Below are 26,958 nucleotides of genomic sequence, written 5' to 3'. Positions count from 1 at the left end.
GGCCGGTGGGTCGACCTATGCCTAGGACGGTTCGGGGGTGTTACAGCTAATGCTTTTTACGAGAGTAAATCAAGGAGATCATTGATGCTTTCAGGTTTGTTTGAAACCCTCGTGATGTTTTGTCTTTTTTTAAATCATTCTCTCAAGAGAGTTGAAGTGTCTTTTCTTTCTTCTACAGAGAAGCTGTAGATGCTCGAAGGAAGTTTCACGGCAACGATAAGATTAAGGCCAAACCATAAGTTCTTCTAAAGATGGCTCTGTTTAGTATACGTATGAAGTTTTGATTTTGCTTCTTACCTTGGTCTCTCCCCTATGCAGTTGTTGCCTATTTTACTTATATGTACTAAAAACTTCAGGTCTAGAGCTTTTTTGTGCTCTGATTTTGTCATTGTGTTTGGATTTACAGCTTTGATTTTTAAAAATTGTAAACAAATATTTTATTTGTTTTAGTTAACATTTTGTTTTATTTTGCCAGCAAAAATCTAATCTACTAAACCATTTTTATCTTTGGATATCTAATCTATTACTCAAATTTAAATGACTAATGATATATAACTGTCTATGTTCCTATGATATTATCTAGACATTTTTTATAACAGTATTACATACAGTCCTCTAAGACTGTCTTTGTTGCCACATAGGTTACCACTTTTCTCAATGATGATGCGTAACCGCTGTCAACTTCACTTCCCCTTCCATTTAGGAAGAAAGGAGGAGAGCTTATAAATGTAGACATGGTTTTGCTCGATCGGAAAGTTATCATACTCAAGCTTCTATCATTTAATCTGTTGTAGATTTACACAAAACCTCCCTAACTTTACGGCTCTCCAATCACATTTTAGATTTGCAGTACATAGACAACACTTTCAAGCCCCTCATTAAAGAAGGAGAATTCTATGAGCTTAGCAATTCCGATGAGGTCAGTGGCAGCAACAGTGGAAACCAAATCATTCACTACAATCTGAATTGACATGTAATCTATGAGCTTAGCAATTCCGATGAGGTCAGTGGCAGCAACAGTGGAAACCAAATCATTCACTACAATCTGAATTGACATGTAAGTAAGTATGCATGGGAATTTAGGTACCCTTTCAGGTATGGATATTATCCATTTGAATATCGGTTTTTTGATGAGGTTAGTGGCTGCAAAACCTTTAACAATGGAAACCAAATCATTCACTACAATCTGAATTGACATGTATGTAAGTATGCATGGGCATTTGGGTACCCTTTCAGGTATGGATATTATCCATTTGAATATCGGTTTTTCGATTCTTGATTTTTTGGATTTTGAAAAATGGTCTCATTCGGATATTAAAAAAAGGGCCGGGTTCGAATCGGCTCCTCCTGGATCTGGGTGGGTTCGGGTTTTAACCGAAATAATCAAATTATTAGATTCGACTCGGGTATTTTATATCCAAACTACTCAAACTTATTAAAAATAACTTAAAAACCAAAATACTCAATTTAATATATTTCGAATTGGTTATTTTTTCAGAAAGTAACTATGGATACAATGTTATTTGAGTACTTTTTATCCAAAACATCCATTTTATCTATAAATATCCAAAAATTAATATATTTGATTTATAATTTTAATTTTAGGTATTAATGCTATTATGAAATTATATTGCATATATATGTTTGGATATGTTCGGATACTCATTCGGTTTTCGGATTTTGAAAAAAAAAACCCGTTCAGATATTTAGGCAACATGTGATCGGTTTTCGGGTTGGTTCTGGGTAATATTAGGCCCATCTCTATATGTAAGGATTAATATTGTTACATGCTTATGAAAGACAACACACTTTAATAATAAATATCTTCTAATACTAAAAGTTGGACATCCTCAATGAAGAGGATGCTCGCGTCGACACAGAAAATCAGCCAACATAAAAGTTTCATATTTCCACGTCATTACCAATCCAAGTTTTTAAGTTACAGGAACTTTTCTATAGACTGATTCAAAAATTAAAGTCGCCTATATCAATTTTATCTCTCCAAACCCTAAAGACGCGACCATTACTCGACTCTTCCATTTCCTTATTGTTTCATGTCTGTGTAAATCTATATTATCAAATTATACGTCGTATTAATTATAAAAACAAAATATATAAATGTTTTCCCTTATTTCCTAACATCTTTTACATAAACAAAATATGCAAGGATTATTACTACTTTAAGAGGACGAAACTATTTATTATATTTCTTCGAGCACTTGCCATCCCGAAGCAACCGAGTGGGTTACTGAAGGTTTAGTTTGTTATCTTCGTTATAGAAGTGATTCACGTAAGCACAGCAATATTGTCTATGCAAACCGTCGCTTCTATTGCCTAGACGATAAAGGACGCTTATATTACTTTGAACCGTCTTCTCGAGAATGGTCTTTTAGTTACACGTATTCACCGCCGTGTCCTTATATCTCTGCTAGATATGAGCGAAAGAAGAAAAGAGTTTTCTTGGCGGTGCGTAAAGGAGTGTTCTTTACAATATATACATGCGGAGGTGAGAAACCTATGGTGTATAAACTGGATGAATCTTCGGACTGGGAGGAGATCAATAGTACTACGCTTGATGGCTTGACAATCTTCACGAGTCTTTATTCTTATGAGATGAGAGTTAATCTCCCATGGATGAGGCATAGTGTTTACTTCCCGAAGGTTCGTTTAAGCAACAAGTGTTGTGTATCGTATTCGTTTGATGAAGAGAGGTACTTCCCGCGTAAGCAGTGGCAGGAACAGGAGGACTTATGTCCTGTTGAGAATCTTTGGATTAAGCCACCTGAGAAAGCTATAGAGTACATGTGAAGCTAGCGCAATGGTGAGTGTCAAATCATCTCATTTATCTTAAGACGTTTCTCTCTTCTTTTTTATTGCTTTGGACCAGCTGAGATACTTGCTTTATTTATTATGTTTATCTACTTTTTTTTAATCTAATTGTATTTCTTTCTATCTTTGGATGTCCATGGAAATAACAAAGATTTGATTTTTTTATTCTCTGAGTGATAAACTTGTGGTAATGGTGAAAATATCCGTTTCTGTCCCTACCATTGATGGTAGACATAGAACCAGTGACGCTTCTGGAGTTTGGAAGTGATTTGAGCCTGTTGCTTTTCTTGAATTTCCAAGTTGACGTCATGACCAATATGTATTTCTACAAAGTTACGCAATATGCTATTTAATTCACCACTAATTTCTCAAGCCGTTGTAGTGGATTTGACAATGCAATAACATACAATATTTAAAGGTAGTCTCCGACAGCTGTTCCCGTGTGAAGAAGAGACCTTAGAGCATGTTTATCGGGGGAACCCATTTAGGGGTTTTTATTAATTTTTAAAGTATTAAAGTGAAGTTAAATTTTTGGTTAAGAGACCTTTAATTTTAGTGCTTTATTGGTAGGTTCTTAATTAGAAGTTTTTTTAAAAAAAATTATTACAAGTTATAAATTGAAACCTCACCAGCAACAACAGAGATCAAAAGATACTCACAGCTCAAATCCCAACAGAGATCAGATCAGATCATTACAAGTTAACAACTTCAGACCAAAACAAGAAAGAAAAGCTTGCACTTCAGATTATATTACAATCTCAGACCAAAAGAGAAGCAAAAAACTAGCAACTCAGATCATTACAACAAGGAAAGCTATCTTAACACTCGGACACGACCCTAAAAAAGCTTGCAACTAAGACCAAAAGAAGAGAACAGAAGGGCTACAGAGGAAACAAATTATAATGTTTGTATTCATCAGTTCGTACCATATTACACACACAACAAGTAACTGGTTCCACATTATAATGTGTGATGATATCACTATGTGAAGCTATCAGGTTTCTAACATGGTTTTACAGATACACTGCATCTATTTTTATGAAATGTACATACCTGCAAACAGCAAGTCCACCGAGGAGCTTGTAACGGAGAGACTCAGCCTGAGCAATGGCGCAGAGACCTCTGTTGGCATTCTCAACGTAAAGCTCAACACTGTCTTGAGGAAACCTGAATCTCTTCTCCACAAGAGATGTCAACTCCCTGATTCTCCTTCCCTTCTCACCTACAACATCCAATGAAACAAATTTAACAAAAAGCCCCAAGCTTTTTATTCTAAAGGAAGCTCCCTGTAAACATGCTCTTAGCTTATACCTACTACACACCCAATAACTCGTTTGTATGACTTCCAAATACAAACCACCTCTTCGTTTTTACTTTTTAAAACTTAATATTTAGACTATAAATTGTGGTTCTGTCAAATATGAATCGTTTGTTCTTATAAATTTACGATGAGAAAAATCTTACTGGTATATATCACAATTTGTAAACTTGGAAAAGTTTGACACTACATCACTAACGGAACTATGAAAGTGTTTACTCAAAAAGCAGATCTCGGGTAGCATCAGAGTTCTTGTCTGAAATATAAAGCTGATATTAGAAGCACTTAAATAAGATATGAAAAGATGATAAAACATTCAAAAGCTATTAAAGGACCAAAAAGAAGACATGTGACCAACATATCCCCTATTACATATTTTGTGGTAGAGAGATAGACATAATTATTCTATACTGTATTATATTTTTTAACTTCAGAGATGAGTTTTAGTTTGCTCTGAAATAGATTAGTAATGTATCCCTCAGTTATTCCTCATCGTTTGATTTTTAGAGTATATTGATGATACATATTGTAAATGATCTTACTCCGGCCTGGATACTAACAGGATGGTGTTATTCTCATTGAAGTATTGCAGTTGATAAGATGAAGAGGAAAAGAATTTATTGTTGCTATCTCAACTAGAAAAACATTACATGCGGAGCTTAAAGGTCACATAGTAAAGTGATGTTTGAGACAAAACTAATACAATTATACTAGGTTAAGATGGGAATGAACATTGTATAGTTAAATTATTTTTATTTTTTTGTATTGTAAAATAATATATATATATTGGATATATAAAAAGTTAGTAACTATTACGTATATAATTAAATTAGTGCGAATACATAAATAAATTTTATTAATCCAAGCAATTATTTTTCTATTTTATATTGTATATAATTAAATTTAAAAAATATATACATAGATATATAGTATACTTTTAATATTGATATATGTTAAATGATGCGTTATACTCATTTGTTTTTTGATGATTTGTATCTTTTTATAACAAAAACTTTAAGTAACTAATAACACAATTTTCATTGTGTGATGTTTTAAAAGTTTATTTATTAATCCAAACGATCACTTTTCTATTTTCTATAATTAAATTTACATAATATATACATAGATAAATAGTATATTTTAAATATTGATATATCGTTAAATGATGCGTTCTACTTATTTGTATCTTTTTATAACAAAAAAAATTAAGTCGCTGATAACAAATTTTCATTGTGCAATATTTTTGAAAGTTTTAGTAATTTATAATTTTTATAAAACATTCAATACAAATTTTTAAATTTAAATATTAAGTTGTCAGTATTTATTCAAAACTTTTATCAAAAAAAAAATTGTTCAAAGCAAATTTCAAAATTAAAATGTTTATGTATTTTCTATGGTATATAATTTAATTAAAAAGATATATATATATATATATATATATATATATATATATATATATATATATATATTAATCTCGATATTTATTAAATGACACTTCCTACTTATACGATTTTGTAATCATTTTTATTTCATAAAAAACTTAAACCATAGATCAAACAAATTTTTATGTGAGACTTTAAAAAAAATATAATATATACCGAAAAATTTAAATTTTAATTATATGGTTAATTTGATTTTTTAATTTATATTTTAATAATTTAAAGTTAAACATAAATGATAGAGGATGCACTAATTTGTATCAAATTTTTATTATTTTAAAGCATTAATTGTCATATATATTTTAACCACATTAGAAAATTTCGAAATTGAAAACATTAATAATTAATTTATGGTTAGTTTAATTAAAATCTTATTATATATTTAGATGGACCAATCTATTTTTCTAAAGATTCTAAGAATGATTGTGGAGATGACACGTGGCTACTTAAAAAGTTTCAATGCTCCTCTTTTAATATATAGGGGATTACATGATGCGGTTTTGATTAGGACGATCACAGGCTTTACTACATGACTAGGCATAGGCATACGGGTTGGATTCGGGTCTTCGGGCTGGGTTTTTGTCTTTCTGGTCTTAAACATTTAGATCTAGATAGGTACCTACAATTTTTGGGTCGGGTTCGGATCGATTCAGATCTACAATTAAAATAACTGTAAAATAATTGTAATTTTCGGGTATATTTCAGGTTTGGGTCGGTTCGGGTATATAAAATCCTAAAAAGATCCAAATTACCCAAACTAGAATCCAAGATCCCAAAAATACTCGAAACCTATAAAAAAATACCCAAAACCCCTAAAATATTCATATACCCGAAAATACCCAAATTTTTGAAATCTGATCAAAAACCTGAAAATACCTAAATTTTTTACTTGAACACCAGAATTAGATTTCTGAAAATCAAAAAATTTACACGAAAGTGTATAAAAATATACCGAAATACTCAAATATATCTAATATATATACAATAAGTTTTGAGCAGTTCGTATATCCGATCGGATCTTGGATAAAGCCTGAACCCAAACCAAGATATGCAGGTGTAAAGAAAGATGACCCAACATGTACTTTAGCATAATCCAAAGCTGACACATCTTTGCTATTGCTTTCTACTTTTTCTTCCACTACTCTCTCAATCCGCCATAGCCAATCCTTCATCATCGCCAAACCATAGCAACAGTATCAACTTCATCGTATCCTCATGCCGCACCACGCGTTACCCTACTCTCTGCGTCAAATGCCTCGCGGCTTTCGCCAGCAAAATCAGCCGTAACGAAAACCGGTTAGCTCAAACCGCTCTAGCCGTTACTCTAGTCCGGGTTCGGTCCACGACGGCCTACGTAGCTAAGCTGACTAAAGCAAGAAGTGTCAAACGCAGAGAGTACTTAGCCGTGAAAGATTGTGTGGAGAATCTTGGAGATGGCTTAACGATGTTGGCTCAGTCAATGAGGGAAATGAAACGAGTGGGTCGATCCGGTCGTGGTCGGCAAGAATTCTTGTGGCGGCTGAGTAACGTTGAGACTTGGGTTAGCGCTGCTTTAACGGATGAGACAACTTGTCTTGATGGCTTTGATGGGAAGTTTATGGATGGTGTGGTGAAAATGGCGATTAGAAGACGAGTGGTGCATGTGGCTCGAGTTACCAGTAATGCATTGGCTCTTGTAAACCGGTTCGCGTCTCGTCATAAATCATAGATTCGAGTAAAAAATCAAAAGAGTATTCGGTCCTTAATTAGTTTTTGTCATATCTTCCTTTTTCTTCTGTTTCGCTTTTGTTTCTTTATGATAGTTTGTATTTATTTGTAGTCTTGCGATATGTTTATGCTTTTGTCATGGTTTGCGTAGAGATAACGGTTATATATGTTGAGTTTATGGAAAAATGGCCACAAATTAAGAGTAGTTTTGTTTACTTCTGGCAGAAAATATTCGATATTTAAAATGCCGTTTGCTAGAACATTTCGTTTCCAATGTTACGTAGTGGCAAAACGGTCATTTTTTATCTAATATATCGCAATATGTTCAATTAATATTTGATTTATATCACTGTGCGAAAACCTACCTGAATTCGAAAATTTCAAATAACATACCTGTTATTAATGTTTTTGGTAAAATTATACACAAGTCGACACATCACATGCTACCTCATCTTATTTTTCCAACGAGAATACCACACGTGTACAATATTTTTTATTAAAAAAAAAGACAAAACAGTCATTTTATAAAAAACAATTTATTAGAAAATGTAAAATTTTATAAATTTATATTATTTAGTTAAATTAACAAAAACTAATTAAACAATAAAATATTAATCTTATGCAAGCGGTATATATGTAAATTTTATGATCCTATCACAATATTGTCCTTATAAAAGTTATATATGTGTTTTAATGATTCAAATGCAATGCTATTGGTTCTTCATAAGTATATATTTTTATGATTTTGTTAAAAAAATTAGATTTTACTTCGGGTGATCCAAACTGATCCTATAACCCGATGTGGAAGAAAACCGATCCAAACCGATGTGTATCGATCCATACTTACAAAAATATATGTATGGGTCGTAGGACGTGTTACAAAATATAACCAAAATCCGAAAACCCGATATGAACCTAACGGGTACCTGAACGCTATATTTAAAGAATTTATGAGTAAATTGACTATATAAGATTTACAAATATATCTCTCATTTAAGATTAAAATTTATTATTTAATTATTTTTTGTTATTTTTACTAAATATACAAATTTATAAATTTTACATTTTCTAAAAAATATTTTGGTTATTTTTTTGGAAAACAATTGTACACGTGGCATCCTCATTAGTTAAATTAGATGACTTAGCATCCACGTCAGCAAACTTAGATAACGTGGCAGCTAATGTGAAGACCGATGTATAATTTTGCCAAAAAAATAAACAGTAGGTATGTTATTTTAAATTTTTTGAAAGTTTATGTATGTTTTTGCACGGTGATATAAGTCGAATATGAATTAAACATATTGCGATATGTTGGATATGAATTGGCCGTTTTCCCGTTATGTAATACAAGAGTTATGTAATACAAGAAGTTACTTTTCACTAAGTCTTACTCACTACCTCGGCATTGAGGTCTTTATGCACAAAAAGGAAACATAAGAGGAGTACTCAACAATCCTACAAACTAGGACACGTAATTGCACAACTAGGAAACATAATTGCACAATTTTCTTTCGGATCAAATACATATTCATATTTGATTTAACTATTGGAATAGGAATTGTAACCTCAGTAATCAAATACATATACTTTCAGATCTATGCAGAATGCAGATATTTTTTGGGGATATGCCTAAAACTAACCTAAAACTCTCCGGGTGCTAAGTCGTTGAGATAAAGCCTGAACTCTATTGGCTCGTCCTCCCGAGGATATATACTTTCAAATGAACATATATGCCGGGAATTGTATATTGTTGAATCGTTCAAATTAACTATTTTTACCTTTTTGACCACCTCGAATTGAGCTAATTCTTTTTATTTTTTTTTATTAGCCGCGGGTTTCCGGCGACCGTGGTCAATCGACTATTCCCGCGAGGCCCACGGCACTCCACGTATTCTTAGGATTTAACCATAGCCCGGATGGCCAACGCGAATCGAACCTGCGGAGAGCGTATTGGTTCTGGGCCTCAACTACCACTAGGCCAACCGCGTTGGTTCTGGAGCTAATTCTTACAACCGAAAGAGTTTCGTTATGTTCACACGTTGCGCATGAGCATTTTATAAAATCTAAATAGTCTTATCTATGATGAGAAGGCATTACTTCTTTCTAGATAGGTACGTAATTTTTAGCATATCGGGAGCAGGTGGGAAACTTTATCAATTGACTAAACATTGAGTGCTCTTTTAGTTAATATAAACAAAATTTCAAATTACTAGTTTTCTGGAAAGGCATAATAATTTGTAGAAGGTGAGTAGGTGACGATTAGGTTATCGCCACATTTGCAAAACATGCAGTTATTTAAAATAATGTTTAGCAATACTGCTTTCCTTGTCAGAAAAGCATTTTAGTTCAATAAACGAGGGCTAGGCACAAATATTCATTACTTGTTTTATACATGTTACTTTGACCTATATTGTTGAATTTTGCTACTTATAAATACAAGATAAATAACAAACATAAAAAAAAAGTTAATGATTCACTTTAATTTTACTCGTTACTTATTTTACGGTTAAAAAATTGATAAATAAACCATAAAAATAAAAATCCTAAACATATATTTATTTGTCGTAAAAAGTAAGCAATACTTCATATCAAAATATATGTATTTTGTCTTTCCTCTTGCAAATATTTTATTTGAAATAATTTTCATGTTTTTTATTAAGTTGAGTAAAAAAAAATTTCATAACCTTCTCAATATTATCCTCCAAACAATTTTTAGAAACGTGGAAATATATCTAAATAATTCATAAGTATTAGTAAATAGAAAATAATCGAAAGAAACAAATAATTTATAAATAACATATTTTTGGACAAGTATCGGAAAGAGTAACATCTTTAGACAAAGTATTTGAAAACGGCTACATATTTTCGAATAGTTAAATATAAATATAAAAATTCATTACTCGGCGAAAGTAAATCTAAGTATTAAATATACGGAAAAAAACAAGTCCTCGACAATAAACAACACAACTTTTGCTAACCATCAAGTAGTCTCGAAGAATATTTAAATCTGGTGAGTGTTAAAAATCAAGATTACTAAGAAAATGCATCAAAAAACTGCCGTATAATGGATAAACAAATCGTACAGAGTTCAGATCACCATAACGTGGAACGCAAGTGAAGGATTAAAAGTGTTGAAACAATTAGAGCGGAACATAAGCCTCTATGCAAAGTTCAACAGGATACAATATTATAGGAGGAACAGCTTTATGGACTTAAAACCTTGAACACATACTCTGTAGAAAATATTCGAAGGAAGTAAACACAAATAAGATAAAGAGAACAAATTTTGACCAAAAAAAAAAGAAAAAGAGAAAAAATAAGAGAACACAACTCAATAATAACTCACAAAACATGACCCAAAGCAGATCAGAAACTAAGTTAACCGATACAACACCGTAGGAACTTGGATATAAATTTGACTTTGAATCCGGTTTCAGAATAACCAATCTACCGAACCTGAACAATACCAGCACTAACCAGCTTCTGTATCTTGTTCATCACCATTGGGTTCTTCATATGCTCTTGTGCCGCTTTTGGGTTCTCTTGGAAATCAACCAGTACCTGCGATATTCATTCCACAGAACTCTCAAACTCAGCCTGTGAGCTATGAATCGATTTCAGATACAAATTTCACTTCTGTTTATACCTGTCTCATCACCGGATCAGACAATATGTTCTGAACTTCTGGATCTTGCATCGCCTTTGCTTGTCTCTCCTTCAATTCTTCTGGTGTCAGGTCACCGCGGTTCGCTTTGTTGATCTGCTCCACACATCTGAGTGATAACATAGCAAACAATTTCAATACACCGACTCAGATTACATGAATTTAACAGTAGCAGACAAGCAACAGTTGCAAACCTTCTAACACCATCGAGCAACTCCTGGTTCTTAGGATCATGCTTCAGCCCTTCTTGATACGTCTCCATGGCTTTGTCGTACTCCTTCATGAAAAACTGAATAGCTCCTTTCCGACTGTATCCTTTGGTGAAGCTAGAGTCAAGCTCAATGCATTTCTCCGCATCTTTCAATCCCTCTGGTAAAGCTCCTAGCTTGGTGTAACAAGCAGCTCTGTTGCTGTACGCCTGCAGACCAGGAAAGAAAACACCCACTCAGATTCAATGTTTCCTTATACAAGGTGCTTAGCTCAAGACGAAACTGAAATGCTCTCACCCTCACGTCCTTTGGGTTTCTTTTGATTGCTTCTGAATAGTGCCTCACTGCCTCTGGATACTTTTGCTCTTTAAAAAATCCATTACCTTCATCCAAGGAGTGATGTCAAATGCTTTATCCTTTATATCAAATAACGACGTTGGTTGTTAATCAAAGGTCAGTTACCTTTGTCACGCTCCTCCTCGGCTACCTTAGGATCAAAGTACTCCTGTTGCTCCAGCTCTTTCTTAGCTTTCTCAGCATCGTTTAGTTTCTTCAACGTATCAGGATTACGATGTTCTGTAAGCGCTTTTTGAAAAGTCTCGATCGCAGGTTCAAAGTCCTTTGAGCATTTCGCCATCTTCACCAGCGCAGAACCTTTCCTAGTCAAAGCTTTTGCTATCATCTTGAAGTCGAAACGAAGCTCTCTGCCTCTCTCAACAGCCTTGTCACAGTCTTGAATGCACTCCTCATACTGACATTCGATTCGAAGAAATTAGCCCTCAAAACGCCAAACACAAACACATAAAACACGTCTACATCCAGATGAACTATAACAGAACAACTAAAAACTTCAATCCAAAACATCTTAGTCTCCAGCAAGAAGCAGATCCAAGTTATCAAAACTCATCAAAATGACAAAAATGCACAACAACTATCTAGTTCATGAAAATTAGATTCCTTTCTTCCTCTAAAGATACGAGCGTAAAGCCAATTCCTCAGCAAAGAACACTTAACAGAGTAACACAAGGACAACAGCAGCAACAAACAAAACTAAACGTGTAAGGAAGTTAAAGCAAGTACCTTTCCCATCTCAAGATAAACGGCAGCACGGTTCGTGAGATAGGAAATGTCCTCATCGTCAAGCTCCATCGCCTTACTATAATGTTCAATAGCCTTCTCAAACTCCTTCTTCTTGTAGGCAGCGTTTCCTTGCTCCTTCTCCTTCTTCGCCTCCTCCTTCCTCTCTTTCTTCTCCCTCTCCTCCTCCGTCAACTCCATAGGCTCCGGCTCCGGCTCCGGCTCCGGCTCCGGCTCAGGCTCCGGTTCAACCTTCTTCACCGGCTCAGCCTCTTTCATCTCCGTGTCTTCACCCTTCGCACCACCAAACTTAACACTCAACAAAACACCCAACGCCTGCATCACTCTCTTATCCTTCATGTACAAATTAAGATTATTAGGGTTCTTCTGAATCTCCTGCATCGTCTTCACGAAATCAGGCTGCTGCAAATAAACCCTAGTCCCCGGATCCGCCGTCAGCTTCGCCCACATCTCCTCCCCTTGGAACGCCTCAACGAACGGATTCGACGATGGCCCGCGAGGTCTCGACGCGTCGGCTAACCCCGACTTCAACGTCTCGTTACTCGGATCAACCTCTAAGCCTTTCTTATACGCATCGGCTGCTTCTTTGTACTGAGATAGGCCCATGTACGCCGCGCCTAATCGGCTGTACCCTTTGGCCCAGTCCGGTTTGAGCTCTACGGTTTTCTTGGCGTCGGATAGTGCTTCGGCGTAGCAGTGGAGGGATGCGTAGGCGGCGGATCGGTTCGAGTAGAGGATGTGGTTGGTTGGGGAGAGGTTGATTGCTTCGGTGAAGTGGGTGATTGCGGCGGCGTAATCGCCGGAGGAGAAGGCGGCGTTTCCTTTTGATTTTGCTTCTTCTGCCATTGAGGATGGAATCGAATGCTATTAGTGTTGTGTGGCATCTTCGATGTTGGCGAAAGCTTAAAAAGAGAGAGGAGAACTGAGTCTGGTGAGCGACTGGGAGAGACGACGAGAGGGTTCTCGAAATTTCGATTTGTTTTTCTGCGTCGAGAACGTTCCTAGTAAATAATGAAGCCGTGGGAAGAAAAAATAATTAAAAATAAAAATAAACGCTCCAGGGAGGGTCGAACCTCTGACCTTGGGGTTAACAGCCTCACGTTCTAACCAACTGAGCTATTGAAACTTTTAAAAAATTGTAAATCTTTAACGTATATTAGTCAATAATATGCGTTAGGGAGGTGTTGAGGCGCTCAACATTGTTCTGAAGCGTCTTGAGGTAGGAAAGAGCGCATAGTAAACACACTTGTTAGTTTGATATGGCCTATAAAATTATAGTTTTGATTCGTTTAACTCGTTACCTTATATATTTTACTATTTTAATAATTATCATAGTAGCATACATGTTTATTTTATTGTATAGTTTGAATCTTTTGGCTGAGAATACCACATCTATACATCTAATTTCATACCGTTTTTATGGTTGATATTGTGATATTGTGATATTGGATTACCAATCAAACTTTTCATATGTTTCAGTAAATGAAATACAACCTCCGTTCCTGAAAGTAAGATGTTTTAGATTTTTTTCTTGATCCACAAATATAGATTTTCTATATTGTTAAGATATTTTTTTATACTTTTGAAGAACATTAATTAAGAATATTTGAATTGATTAAATTTAATTGGTAGAAAGTTATTGGAAATTGTATAATAAAGTAAAAAATAAATTAAATTATAAACATTTATTAAATTCTTAATAAGCGTGCATAATCTAGAAAATCTTACTTTCCGTTTTCAGGAACAGAGGGAATAGCATTCACACTGATTTTGTATTAAGTATAGCTGAACGACTAGTAATATTCACACACACACACACAAAAACTGGAAAGAATGTCAAATTATAGAATCTTGCAAGTCCTTTTCCTGCGACAATGATCCCATGCGGCGGCGATCCTCATTTGAACTTTCTCAAAATCATAAACCCAACACGGAATCGTGATTCGACCCGGGTGATCGAACCCATGAACCAGCTCTGCTTGCTCCAACAACTCTCCGAACAATGGGTAATTAAAGTAGATCAACGGCACCACAACCCGCCGCGTGTCAGCGTCTGATTCGCCGACGTGAACCACCAGATGTCCTTTCGGAACAACCTTCATCAACGGAGACGCGTTCGGATCCTTACCCAGTCTGATCTTGCTATTACCCGAAATCTTCTCGCCACCGCATAATCTCTTGGCTCCACGGCTTAGACACCGTGCTAATCAGCGGATTCCGGCGATCGGGTTTGTGATTCGGGTCCTGCATTGACGTTTATTCGTTTGAGTTCTTCTGCATCGAATCCATTTGAAGATCTTGACAAATCTGTGTCCCATTTTGAAACCTATGACTCTTTCCATGCCTGATCTGTCAGATACCGATTAAACGAATGTGAAGAAAGTAGAGGCTTTTAGACAAAACAATGAGATGGGTTTATCTTAAATCGTATTTCAAGAAATGGGTTTGATTAAGTTTTTGTTCTCTCTGTTTTTTTAAAAAAAGTTGGAGAAGACTGTTTGGGTACGAGAAGGAAGGGAAACCTCTTATATGGCTTTGAGAGCTGCGACCGATGCGATGGTGGTAGAATAAGTGTGCGTGCGCTTTTTAATGTACACTTCTGCACATCAAGTCATTGATAGCTTATAGCTTAGTTCTCCAAGTCTTTTGTTTTGGTTAAATTTTTATTTTTATTTTAAACAAGTTCTTAAGAATTGGTAGTACTGTATTTCCGTATTTTTTTTCTCAGGCAGATATTTAGAAATGTCAAATTTCTTCCATTTTATTCTTCTAATTGTGCAACCATTTGCATTCGTAGATCGTAATTTTCATTTTTTCAAGTAAAGTTACAAAATGTTGAAAATCTCGTAACAAAAAATTACGAAATTTTCATTTTATCATTTTCAGAACAAAAAAATGAAAATCTTGTCTTTTCTAATTGCTTTTCCATATAAGACGATAGTTTAAGGATCCGAAACCAGAAGAGAAATTACATGAATCTTCCCTATCACAATGGAGATCTACTATATCGTTTAACTTGACAATTTGTAAAGATATTTTACCACTTAATTATCCCAAAGAAAATTAGTTATTTAAATTTATTTTTCTGATAACTTAGTGATTGTGGCATATGTAACAACTAATTGGAACTTGGAAGCATCTGCGATGATTCGATTTGATTTTGTTAGTGTTTATGATCTAAGGAAGAAAATGAAGTTGCAACAAAATTTTCTCATTTCCGTTAATCGTAAAAGTGTACAACATCAAGCTTATATAGTGAGTTTGTCACCAGTTTACAAGAAATAATAAACCTGAGACTAAACCATATTAAACTGATATTGTTTACACTAATATTCTCCCTCAAGATGGCAAATAGATAGACTTTAAAGCCATCTTTCCCACCAATGAGTAAAACTGAGGAGAGAACAAATGTTTAGTTAAAATGTCAGCCACTTGATTGTTGGTGCGAACATGAAGAAGCTTGATGAAGCCTCAGATAACATGTTCTCTAACTTGATGACAGTCTAGCTCAATATGCTTCGTACGCTCGTGAAAAACCGGGTTGCTAGCAATGTGTATAGCAGCCGTTGAATCACAGTAGAACGCCACCGGACCATGTTGAGGAGATTGAAGTTCAGCCAACAATTTACGCAACCAAATGACTTCGCGTGAACCATACTCCATTGCTCTATACTCAGACTCAGCCGAAGAATGAGATACAGTCTGTTGTTTCTTAGACTTCCAAGATATCAAGGCATTACCAAGAAACATGCAGTATCCAGAGGTGGAGCGACGAGAGTCTAAGCAAGAAGCCCAGTCTGCATCTGAAAATGCCTTGAGAACTACGTCAGACTCAACACAATAAAAAAACCAAGTCCAATAGTGCCTTTCAAGTAATGAAGAACTCTCAGAGCCGCTTGATGATGAGACTTCTTCGGAGCCGATGTGAATTGACAGAGTTTGTTCACAGCGAAAGTGATGTCCGGTCTTGTAATTGTCAAATACGTCAGGCGTCCAACCAGACTTCTATATGCAGAAGGATCCTCAAACAAGGGTTCTTTGGAATCCATACAAAGTTTAGCATTCGGATCCATTGGAACAAGAGATGGTTTACATGACAAAAGCCTTGTGTCTTCCAATAATCCCAATGTATATTTGCGTTGACAAACAGAGATGCCTCTGTCAGAGCGTGCGACTTTAAGACCAACAAAATACTTCAAAGCACCAAGGTCACAAAGTTTAAATGCAGCACTCAGATCAAGTTTCAACTGATCAACATCTTTATCATCATTGCTCGCGATGATTATGTCATCAACATAAACCAAAGCAGCTGTATACACGCCTTGAAGATTGCGAATTAACAAGGTGTGATCAACATTAGATTGCTTGAAGCCAAGATCAAGGAGTGTGCCACTAAACTTTAGGAACCGCTGTCTTGAAGCTTGCTTCAACCCATAGAGACTTTTGTAATCTATGACTGCATTAGGTGGCAAATGTTCCCCCTTCTTTGGTGTATAACCTGGAGGTAATGTCATGTAGATCTCCATTCAAGAAGGCGTTAGAAATATCCAATTGTGTAAGACTCCACTTCTTTGCAGCAGATACAGAAAGGAGAGTCTTAACAGTGGTCATTTTCGCAACTGGTGAAAAGGTTTCAGCAAAATCTATACCTTCTTCTTGCGTGTAGCCTTTGGCCACTAGACGAGCCTTGTACCTCTCTATTATTCCATCAGGATTGATCTTGATTTTGTAAACCCATTTGCATCTAATGGCATGCTTTCCTGGTGGTAGAGAACAAACCGTCCAAGTGTTTGTGCTTTCCAGCGCTAGAAGTTCCTCATTCATAGCTTTCAACCACTCATCAAAGTGTTTAGCTTGAGTAAAACTTGTAGGTTCTAGATATAGAGCAACATCACATATATATGTTTTGTATTCGTCAGACAAACTTTCATAGGACATGTAGGATGAGAGTGGATATGGAATCTCAGTATCACTCTCAGCTACATTGCAATAGTTGTCCTGAAGATGTGGTGGAAGCTTAGAGATCCTCTTGCCTTCAGCAACACGTTTGCCTTTAGCCTTATCAGAATGAGAAGATCCTATTTCAGCAACACGTTTTCCCTTAGCTTTATCAGAGTTAGAAGATCCCTCTGCTACTAACTGTTCAACATTCTCTGTTAGTGGAGCAGGAATAGCTCCCGGGGTTGGAGAAGAATCAGAAGTATGGTCTGAGACATTCTTTGTTTCCGGAACAGAGGAGAAATATCTTCATATGTGTCAGTTGTGGTCTTCGCGAACAGAAAGATCTCCTCATTAAATGTGACATTTCGAGACATATGCACTTTATTAGATTCCAAATCCAGAAGCCTGTAACCTTTGTAGCCTGAAGGATACCCCAAAAACACACAAGGTTTGGAACGAGGCTGAAACTTGTGTCTATTCTTCGGTGAGGTTGAACAATAAGCTAGACAACCAAACACCTTGAGGCCATCATAATCAACTTTCTTCTTCGTAAGTACTTCATAGGGAAACTTGTCTTTAAGACGAGGAGTAGGAATTATGTTGATTATGAATACTGCAGTGAGAATACAGTCACCCCAAAGCTCAAGTGGAGTGTGAGACTGGAACATCAGAGCACGCGCAACGTTCAATATGTGTTGATGTTTCCTTTCCACCAATGAGTTTTGTTCAGGAGTTTATGGACATGAATGATAAGCCACAATGCCTTTCTTCTTATAGAGATCAATAAACTTCAACTCAGGAGCGTTATCTGATCGTACTGTCTTGATAGAGGTCTTGTATTGTGTTTCAATCATTTGAATGAACTTGGGAAACACTGACAAAACCTCATCCTTAGTGCGAAGAAGATAACTCCAAGTCACACGTGTGTGATCATCAACAATGGTCAGAAAGTATCTGAATCCCTCAGCTGTAGGCACATAAAACGGTCCCTAGATGTCTATGTGTAAGAGATCAAAGGCATTATCGCAGATATGATTCTTAGATTGATACATGAGATGTTTTTGTTTTGTTAGTGGGCATATGGCGCAGTGAAAAGATTATTTATTCTTTTTTTTGTAGCCAAGAACATCTATAACATAGTTTGTTTTTGAAACAGATGGATGACCTAAACGATTGTGCCACAAGTTAGCATCAATCATAACGTTTGAACAAGAAGCAAACGACTGTTCAAGTATCTCTGATCCTGCTATATCCACTGCATCTAGTACATATAAGTTGGAGATACGATCAGCCCTCCCAATCATCAATCCCTTGATATGAACCTGTATCATACAAGCATCCAGATCAAATAGGACTCTATAACCCAAATCTTTAGTGAGCTGGCTTACGCTCATGAGATTCAATCTAAAGTCTGGAAGATATAGAACATTCTGTAGAATCAAGGAGTCATTAAGGTGTATAGTGCCAATTCCGATAATCTTAACTCAAAGACCAGTCGAAAGAGTCACAGAAGTATTAATAGATCAGTGAAATCAGTAAACAAATCTCTATCATGAGCCACATGATGAGTAGCTCCACTGTCTATTACCCATGAATCTGGACATAAGGCATTCCTTGTTTCCCTCAACATGCCTACAAATCACAATGTGGAGGAGGAAAATGACATACCAGGCAAAGCAGTGATCATTCCACCAAAAGATGATGAAGACGCAATGCAATTCACTTGAGCTGGTTGAGTTTTCAGCTGAGAGTTGAAATATGCAATGACACCTTCAATCTGATCCTTGGTGAGGTTATTAACAACATTAGAGACCGAGTCAACAAATCCAACTTGAGCAACAATCGGTTTAGAAGAGTTGTTGTATTTTGGATTGGATGAGCTTTTGTCAGTCTGTTGCTTTCCTTTGTGCTTGAAGCCAACATGGTAACCGTGAATTTTATAGCAAGTGTCCACAGTGTGACCATTATAGCCACAATGAGCACATACTGGTCTGTTCTGTTTCGCTGGGAATGAAGTCTGAGCTGCGTTGATAAGAGGCACAGACTGGACATGAGCAGTAACTTGAAATGCGGTAGCATTCAGCACTGGAGAAATGTTCCTCTAATTGAAGTCCTGATCCAAAAGAGTGTAGATCTCAGAGAGCTCCGGAACATTCTTCTTCATGATGATTTGACTCCTGATCACAGAATATGAGTCATTTAAACCAGCTAAGAACTTGATGACTTTAGCGTGATCTGCCTTCGTTTCTGTAGCCTTGCAGCAATCACAATGGCGACAAGTATTGACACAGTTAGCACCATCTAGCTCATCCCAGAGAGTCTTAAGAGTGGTGTAGTATGTAGCCAAATCCATTGAGCCTTGCTGGAGGGACCAAATCTGTTGAGATAACTGATAAGATCTTGGAAGATTTGTGATGTGAAAACGAGTTTCCAAATCTCTTCAGCGTCATTGAAACGAAGAATGCTCTTGTAGATCTGCTTAGAAACCGTATTGAGAATCCAAGATTTGACCATCGAATTACATCTATACCAGATTCGAAATTGATGATGTGATTCAAGAGGCCTACCAGTAGATCCATCAATGAATGCTAACTTATTCTTAGCATCTAAAGCAATCTTCATAGCACTACACCAGTTATCATAATTGGTTCCATCTAACACCTCAGATATGAGAGATAGACCTGGATTATCGCCATTCGTAAGGTGGAATGGTGAATGAATGCTATCCGACGAAAGTTCTGCGATGATCGGGAGACGGCGGAGTCGAATTTTCCGGAACTGGAGTTCGACGAGCTGCCGATTGAGTTTGACAAACACCGCGACGTGATGATCGGCAAAGAACAATCATCGTTTCGTGATTTGATTCGAATCTTGGTGGAATAGCCAAGTTTTTCGATCACGAAAAAAAGAAAGAACGATCAAGAGAATCATCGATCGAACGAGGTCAACGAAAGAGAAGAAAGAAACGGATCGGTTGAGGTTTACGCCTCAACGCTTTGATACCATGTTAGTGTTTATGATCTGAGGAAGAAGAAGAAGTTGTACCAAACTTTTCTCAATTCTGTTAATCGTAAAAGTGTACGACATCAACCTTATATAGTGAGCTTGTCACCGGTTTACAAGAAATAATAAACCTGAGACTAAACCATTAAACCGATATTATTTACACTAATAGATTTCTTAGTAATATACTCCCCATTTTAGGTTTTGTATGTAGTTTCTTCTGAACGGTAGTTATTAATTAATGAAGATTTGTTTGCTTTGTTTATTATAGTTAAGTCGAAATTAATAATAGTTTCGAAAAGACAACTTGGAACAACGCATCTATAGATAAATGTTATAGAGATATAGTTAGTGGAGAGATTACATAAATTAATTTCACAGTCTATTTAAAAAGCAATTATAAATTGATACACATAAAACCTTAACTTGAAAAAGAAGACTAATAAAGAAGAGGTTTGATGAAGGCAAACGGCATGTACCTTTGTGGGTGGGAGTCGTGGGACAGAGAGTGGGATTTGGTCGACACGGCACGTCCGATCTTTGTAACATGCCCCGATTCACCGAAAGTGCTTCGTTCCGTTTCAGAATTATTGTGTTGTATAACTCTTATATTATTTGTTGGTATAACATATTTTGTTCTGAGAATTAAAATTTAGTTAGAGAAAACTACAAAACATGCATTTATTTATAATATATACGCATGATGTTTTGTCAAATTGATGCCTTCTTTAAACAACGCCAACAATTGAAGTTTTGGGATGACTGCACTTTTTTACCAGAAGTTTTGGGATATAGTTAAGGAGGATTTAACTTTTATGGTTAATAAATTTCTTTTTGAAGGGAATATAGCCAATGGTCTGAATGATACAAATATATGTCCTATCCCAAAGACAACTAAGCCTAATGATATGGCTCAATTCAGACCCATAAGCTTGTGTAATGTCAGTTACAAGATCGTCTCTAAGGTCTTATGCCAGAGACTAAAGAAAGTCTTGCCAGGATTGATATCAGAAACCCAGTCAGCCTTTGTTGATGGAAGACAGATTTCAGATAATATCATGATTGCTCAAGAAATGTTTCATGTCCTGCGAACTAAACCGAGTGGACGTAATAAAAGGATGGTCATCAAAGACATATATGAGTAAAACATATGATAGGATGGAATGGTCGTTTATTGAAGCTGTGATGCGAAAGATGGGATTCTCCGAAACATGGATCACCTGGATTATGAGGTGCATTACTTCGGTAAAATATAAAGTTCTTATGAATGGGCAGCCAAGAGGAAATATTGTTCCGGGTAGAGGCCTGCGTCAAGGAGATCCTTTGTCTCCTTTCATTTTATTCTGTGCACGGAAGCGCTCGTTAGCCTTCTCAATCACGCAGAGAACCAAGGGAAGATAACGGGGATGCGCGTCACACGCGCATGTCCTTTGGTATCCCACCTTCTCTTTGCTGATGATATTCTTTTCTTCTGTAAGGCGGAGCCCCGTGAATGTGAAGAAGTAATGAAAGTAGTCAGGACATATGGTAAAGCGTCTGGCCAATGTATTAACTTTGACAAATCTTTCTTACTCTTTGGTAAGAGGATTAATACAGCTACTAGGCAAGAGATTAAAGTTGCACTTGGAATACATAATGATGGTGGGATGGGAAAGTACTTGGGAATCCCAGAGGATATTAGTGGCTCCAAATGCAAACTCTTTGCATTTCTCAAGGATAACCTGATGCATAGAGTAAATGGATGGACAGGTAGATGGCTCTCAAAAGGGGGAAAGGAGGTAATGATCAAATCCATTTTACTCGCTCTTCTGACATACGTTATGTCGACGTTTCTGCTCCCATTGGAGATTTGTGAAAACCTCGCTAGTGCCATTGCACAATTTTGGTGGAGTTCGAATCCACCAAAAAGAGGAAAACACTGTGTGAAATGGGAAAATGTTTGTCTACCAAAAGAAGAGGGCGGGATTGGCTTCCGTTTAATTCATGAGTTCAATGTAGCACTACTGGCAAAGCAATTATGGAGATTGGTTTAGTACTCCGATTCACTGGTTGCCCGAGTCTTGAGAGGCAGATATTATCGGATGACCTCGCCATTAAGAGCAATCTCTGCAAGCAGTCCATCATATGTGTGGACAAGCATCTTCGCCGAAAGGAAGCTTTTACTTCTGGGGATCAGACAGAAGATTCATTCTGGTTATGAAGTCAAGGTGTGGGAGGATCCGTGGATTCCAACGACACCTGCTAGACCAGCTACACCTGTAGCGCCTGTGATGCACCCGAATATGAGAGTTAGTGACTTCATTAATCAGGAATCGAAGGAATGGGTGGTAGGACTACTAGAGGATTATGTCCATCCTGATGACATACCACTCATTCGCAGTATGGCCATAAGCTCTACTCATCACCGTGATATTTTCTGCTGGAACTACACGAGGAATGACCAATACACAATTAAATCTGGATACTGGGTTGCTCAAAATCTGTTGAAGCCAGAAGAGGAAAAGGAAATACTGGAACCAAGTATCACTAAACTTCAAGCCTTTGCTTGGAAGTTAAAAGCGCCAAGGAAGATGTGCCATCTTATATGGCAATTGATAACGGGTCAGGTGGCAGTAACGAGGAATCTAGTAAGGCGGAATATGAGGTGCGATAATTATTGCCCAAGGTGTGGGGAAATAGAAGATTCTTTAACTCATGCAATATTCGAATGCCCTCCAGCTCTGCAAGTATGGTCCTTATCGGCAACTCCTACAAGCACAGGTACATTTCTAGTGTCAAACGTCTACACAAACATGAATTATCTATTCTGGAGGAAGAATAATATCCTAGAACCAGACCAAGACAGAGATCCTTATCCCTGAATAATATGGTATATTTGGAAGGCTCGCAATGATAAACTTTTCAGGGGAATAGACAGAGACCCTTTGGAACTAGTTTGATACACAGAAAGTGAATGTCAAGCCTAGTTTAATGCAAATGAGATGATACCACCAGTAGTACAGGCCAGCAATAGTGAGGAAAACCAAGTCTTAAGCTTGGGTAATATTAGCCTATTAGATGGATCTTGGACAGCTTCTGATCGCTTTAGTGGATGTGGATGGGTCTGCATGGATAGTGGGGAGAACATACAACTTATGGGAACACAGAACTTCACTCGATGTGAATCAGCATTGCATTTGGAGGTAGAAGCACTGCGATGGGCGATAGAGAATATGTTTCAACACTCGCCATGCCAGAGCTTTGGAACACACTGCAAGGAGCTGATTGCAATGATAAAGGAACCCCATGAGTGGCCAAGCTTCGCGACAGAATTGGAGAAGATAGAGACGCTGCAGATTTGTTTCCCAGACTTCAAAATCACCCATTGGTTGTTCTATTCCGGTCTGGTTATCCGGACCACCTCAAGCTTGAGTAATAGAATGGCCGTTCGACGGAAAAAAATAAAAATAAAAAACAACGCCAACAATTTTCTGGTTGATATGATCACGTTATTATTAATATTTTTTTTGTTTATTATACGAGAAAAATTGGGCTGATTTTTTTTTTTATGTTTTCTTCTAAGGGATCCATTGGTCGCAATTAGCCATGTTAAAACGGGCTTTTAAGAAACGGACATAAACGGGCTTCGTGTAGTATTATTGTCCGTTAAAGGCCCGTTTACGTAACAAAATTAAACGGGTCGGATTTGTCCGTTTAGTAAACGGGTTTATACAAAAATCAACGGACAGACCGTTTAGCCCGTTTAGCTTTTTCAGAACTAATAAACGTCATCCTTTCGTTAGTAAAACTGTAAATCCCTAAAGCCCTAATTCCCTATCGTGTTCCTTTGTTCATCTGAGATTCTGGGGCTCTGAGCCGATAATTGTAAATTCTTAATTCCCTATCGTGACATTTCATCTCTCTCTCTCATCCCTTGCCGCAGTAGAAGAAAGCTTCGATCTTTTGCTTTCCGTATCACATATCTCTCTCTGACCCATCTTCTGTTCTTGTGTTCTTCAGACAATTCCCCACATATTACTTTAGGTAACATCACTGACCCATCTTCTGTTACTGATTATATGGGTTTGTTCGCACTTGTGGATTTTCGTTATGGGTTTCCTTAATTTGATTCATTCTTTTGTTCTTAATGTAGATGGGTTAGATATATGTTGAGCCTGTTCTCGAGCAATATAGACCTGCCGTTGTGGGCTCTTTGACATTTTCTAAGCTTACTCTTGGTACTGTGGCACCTCAGTTTACAGGTTTGCTTTGTTTATATCATGTTTTGATATGTACCTTTGGGTTGTGACTTGTGAGTTGTGAGGTAAGAGAGCTTGTGCGACTAAATCATGTTGAACTGTATCATCTCAAAGGGAGAATTTATATGCAACTGAATTAATATCCTTCTTTACATTTCTGTGGATAATGTGTTTACTTTCTGGTTCTTGTATAATGTCTTCATTGATTCATGTTGTTGCTCTTTCGTTCAGTTTCCAACGATGAGTAACGAGATGTAGTCTTGAAGTGGTCTTAGAAAGTGGTCTTAAAATATACTTGTTATTTAAATATTTTCCAAGTTGTGCTGTGACTAGAATGAGAAATGTCCCCACTTTCAGTCACCATGTATTCATGATTTGAGATCTCTTAGTCTCTGAATTTTGTTTCATTATTTTTTTTTGCAGAGATGGATTCTGAATCTGAACATACTATAGCGCTTCTTGATGCTCAGCGTGAGTATATGGACTGGAATGCGGAGGATGCTGAATTTGATGAAGACTTGATGGAACCAGAAGTAGAAAATCAAGCAACTGCAGCGACTCAAGCAACTGCAGCGACTTAAGCAACGGCATCAACACAAGCAACCAAACCTCAACATAAGCGTCGAAAAACCTTAACTGTTTGGAATGATTTCGTATTAGTGGGGATAGAAGAGGATGGAAAAAAAAGGGCTAAGTGCATTCATTATGATTCAAAATTAGTGTATAATAGTAAGACTCATGGTACAAATCAGTTGAAGCGACACTTAGAGGGTTGTTTTAAGATGCCTAAGAAGGTAGATAAGCATGTATATGATCATATGGTAGATCGTGAGATGGTTACTGAAGCTATCTTCTACCATGATCTACCATTTCGATATGTGGAATACGAGGACCAACATCTCAGTCATTCATTATCTTGAAATTGATAATTTTGGTATAAATGTTCATAATGAAGGATTTTTTTGAGTTGGAAAAGAGCATTGGACAAGGAGCTAGTGATCCAAAGACACATTTGGATATCTACTTGGAAGGGCCAAGGCTAAATAGGAGGGCTAACTTAAATTTGGATGTCTTGAGTTATTGGAAGGAGAACCAACATCGATTTGGTGATTTAACATCTATGGCTAGAGACATCCTCATCATTCCGATCACCACAGTAGCTTCTGAGTCTGCCTTTAGCGTTGGATCCCGAGTTTTAACTCCTTACCGAAACCGCCTCTTACCTAAAATGTCCAAGTTCTTCTTTGCACAAGGAATTCACTACAGGAAATGTGGTTAGTAATAGCAGACAAAAAGCGCTATCATTTTGGTTTAATAGCGTTTCCTTGGACGCTCTGACATCACTCGTTATAAAAAGTCCAACCCTTTTAATAGCGATTTTCCTCTGTGCTATTACTAAGTGTATAACAATAGCGCTTTTGTGTTCGCAATTGTTAGTATTTATAAGAACGTTTAATAAATGTTATTAGAACCAAATAATTTGATTTTTCCTAGTAGCAAAGATAGCAAATGTTTCGTGTTATTAATTAGTTTTATAATTATCCCAAAATTAATTAATAATAATTATTGAATTGATTTTAAATAATTAATTCGAAAATATGAAATAAAAACAATATAAATTATTAAAATTCCAAAAATCAATATAATTATTCAAATCCCATAACACAACATTATCACATTCATACAAACCATCACACAAGCATACAACATATCATCAATCTACCACTAATAAACCTTCACAATCATCCCTAACATATACACTATCATCATCCATATCATCACCCATATCATCAACTTCTTGGACAGGTAAAGGAGCACCACCTAAATCCTCTTCTGTTTCCAACTCATGATAACCTCTAGGTGGTGCTCTCATAACAACATACCAATTTGAAGCATCATCCTCCCTAGAGTAGAAAACCTGTTTCGCTTGAGAAGGTAGAATGAATGGATCTTTCAAATAGGCTGCTTGGTTCATATGAAGGTTAACAAGAGTGAAGCCATCTTCTTCCTTCACACCATTCGCTGTGTTTGCCCAGTTGCATCTAAAGAGTGGCACTTTGAACATGTGATAGTCGATGACCAAAATCTCCTTTATCACTCCATAGTATGTAATAATATCCGCGACCTGTCTCATATCTCTTGCACTTGATCTACACATGCTAAAGGCTTCATAAGTTACTCCACTGTTTTGTGTCTTCAGCTTGACCGCATCAGTATGAAACCGTTGGCCATTGATGATGAATCCTTTATGTGCTAAAGCAACATTTCTTGGTCCAAATGCCAACCACCTTATCTCCTTAGAATGACTATCTTTTGAGTCTAAATGAATCTGCCGCAGGAAATCAGAGGATTATCATCAAGCCGAGGTACTTAAATTATAATCAAAACATGATAATATGTACCACAAAACCAATCATCAATCTACAAGCTAACCAGTCATCAAAATACTAAAAATCCAGACAGTTTCATCAAGCTATAAGCTACTCAGACATCAATTCGCTAAAATATGGAC

At 36.5% G+C, this 26,958-nt stretch overlaps 4 protein-coding genes, 2 long non-coding RNA genes and 1 pseudogene across 6 annotated transcripts in view; 4 read left to right on the top strand and 3 right to left on the bottom strand.

The window, feature by feature from the left end:
• The window catches only part of LOC106324003, a 9,453-nt gene extending 6,645 nt beyond the window's left edge, over positions 1-2,808 (top strand). The window contains exon 8 of the mRNA XM_013762033.1: positions 2,186-2,808. Coding sequence (XP_013617487.1) covers positions 2,186-2,808 — 623 coding nt within the window. The remainder of the gene's footprint in view (positions 1-2,185) is intronic.
• Positions 2,809-3,694: 886 nt separating this feature from the next.
• Positions 3,695-4,396, bottom strand: LOC106325769. Its single transcript, XR_001267049.1, has 2 exons — positions 4,294-4,396; positions 3,695-4,051 (listed from the first exon to the last, which is right to left on the bottom strand). It is a non-coding gene; the product is annotated as an uncharacterized LOC106325769 (long non-coding RNA).
• Positions 4,397-6,115: 1,719 nt separating this feature from the next.
• LOC106324002 (21 kDa protein-like) lies at positions 6,116-7,508 on the top strand. The gene is made up of 3 exons (XM_013762032.1): positions 6,116-6,201; positions 6,292-6,307; positions 6,674-7,508. Exons 1-3 carry the CDS (start codon positions 6,116-6,118, stop codon positions 7,292-7,294), a joined length of 723 nt encoding a protein of 240 aa, XP_013617486.1. The 3' UTR covers positions 7,295-7,508.
• A 2,948-nt stretch (positions 7,509-10,456) lies between these two features.
• Positions 10,457-13,236, bottom strand: LOC106327650 (hsp70-Hsp90 organizing protein 3). The gene is made up of 6 exons (XM_013765868.1): positions 12,247-13,236; positions 11,629-11,917; positions 11,464-11,549; positions 11,152-11,375; positions 10,940-11,066; positions 10,457-10,854 (listed from the first exon to the last, which is right to left on the bottom strand). The coding sequence occupies exons 1-6, from the start codon at positions 13,108-13,110 to the stop codon at positions 10,741-10,743; spliced, it is 1,704 nt and encodes a 567-aa protein (XP_013621322.1). The 5' UTR covers positions 13,111-13,236; the 3' UTR covers positions 10,457-10,740.
• Positions 13,237-14,086: 850 nt separating this feature from the next.
• LOC106326134 lies at positions 14,087-14,947 on the bottom strand (annotated as a pseudogene).
• Positions 14,948-19,920: 4,973 nt separating this feature from the next.
• On the top strand, positions 19,921-23,069 carry LOC106324001. The gene is made up of 5 exons (XM_013762031.1): positions 19,921-20,059; positions 21,049-21,173; positions 21,792-21,986; positions 22,242-22,676; positions 22,815-23,069. Exons 1-5 carry the CDS (start codon positions 19,921-19,923, stop codon positions 23,067-23,069), a joined length of 1,149 nt encoding a protein of 382 aa, XP_013617485.1.
• Positions 23,070-24,017: 948 nt separating this feature from the next.
• Positions 24,018-25,722, top strand: LOC106326346. Its single transcript, XR_001267205.1, has 3 exons — positions 24,018-24,231; positions 24,341-24,449; positions 24,870-25,722. It is a non-coding gene; the product is annotated as an uncharacterized LOC106326346 (long non-coding RNA).
• The last annotated feature ends 1,236 nt before the right edge of the window (positions 25,723-26,958 follow it).

This window comes from Brassica oleracea, chromosome C2, assembly GCF_000695525.1.
Source record: "Brassica oleracea var. oleracea cultivar TO1000 chromosome C2, BOL, whole genome shotgun sequence".
Taxonomy (NCBI): domain Eukaryota; kingdom Viridiplantae; phylum Streptophyta; class Magnoliopsida; order Brassicales; family Brassicaceae; genus Brassica; species Brassica oleracea.
Note: the sequence above shows the minus strand (reverse complement) of the source record. Positions and strands in the feature narration are given on the sequence as shown.

Bases quoted from the DNA above. Each gene is read 5' to 3' on its own strand.
- LOC106327650 (XM_013765868.1), bottom strand. From the start codon at position 13,110: ATGGCAGAAGAAGCAAAATCAAAAGGAAACGCCGCCTTCTCCTCCGGC. The intron at 11,067-11,151 runs GTTTGCAACTGT...GTTATCACTCAG, and splicing joins TTGCTCGATGGTGTTAGAAG to ATGTGTGGAGCAGATCAACA. The intron at 10,855-10,939 runs GTATAAACAGAA...TGAATATCGCAG, and splicing joins CTGATCCGGTGATGAGACAG to GTACTGGTTGATTTCCAAGA.
- LOC106324001 (XM_013762031.1), top strand. From the start codon at position 19,921: ATGAATGCTATCCGACGAAAGTTCTGCGATGATCGGGAGACGGCGGAG. The intron at 20,060-21,048 runs GTGATTTGATTC...TTCTTTTTGAAG, and splicing joins CAAAGAACAATCATCGTTTC to GGAATATAGCCAATGGTCTG. The intron at 21,174-21,791 runs GTCTTATGCCAG...CTCTTTGGTAAG, and splicing joins GTTACAAGATCGTCTCTAAG to AGGATTAATACAGCTACTAG.
- LOC106324002 (XM_013762032.1), top strand. From the start codon at position 6,116: ATGACTAGGCATAGGCATACGGGTTGGATTCGGGTCTTCGGGCTGGGT.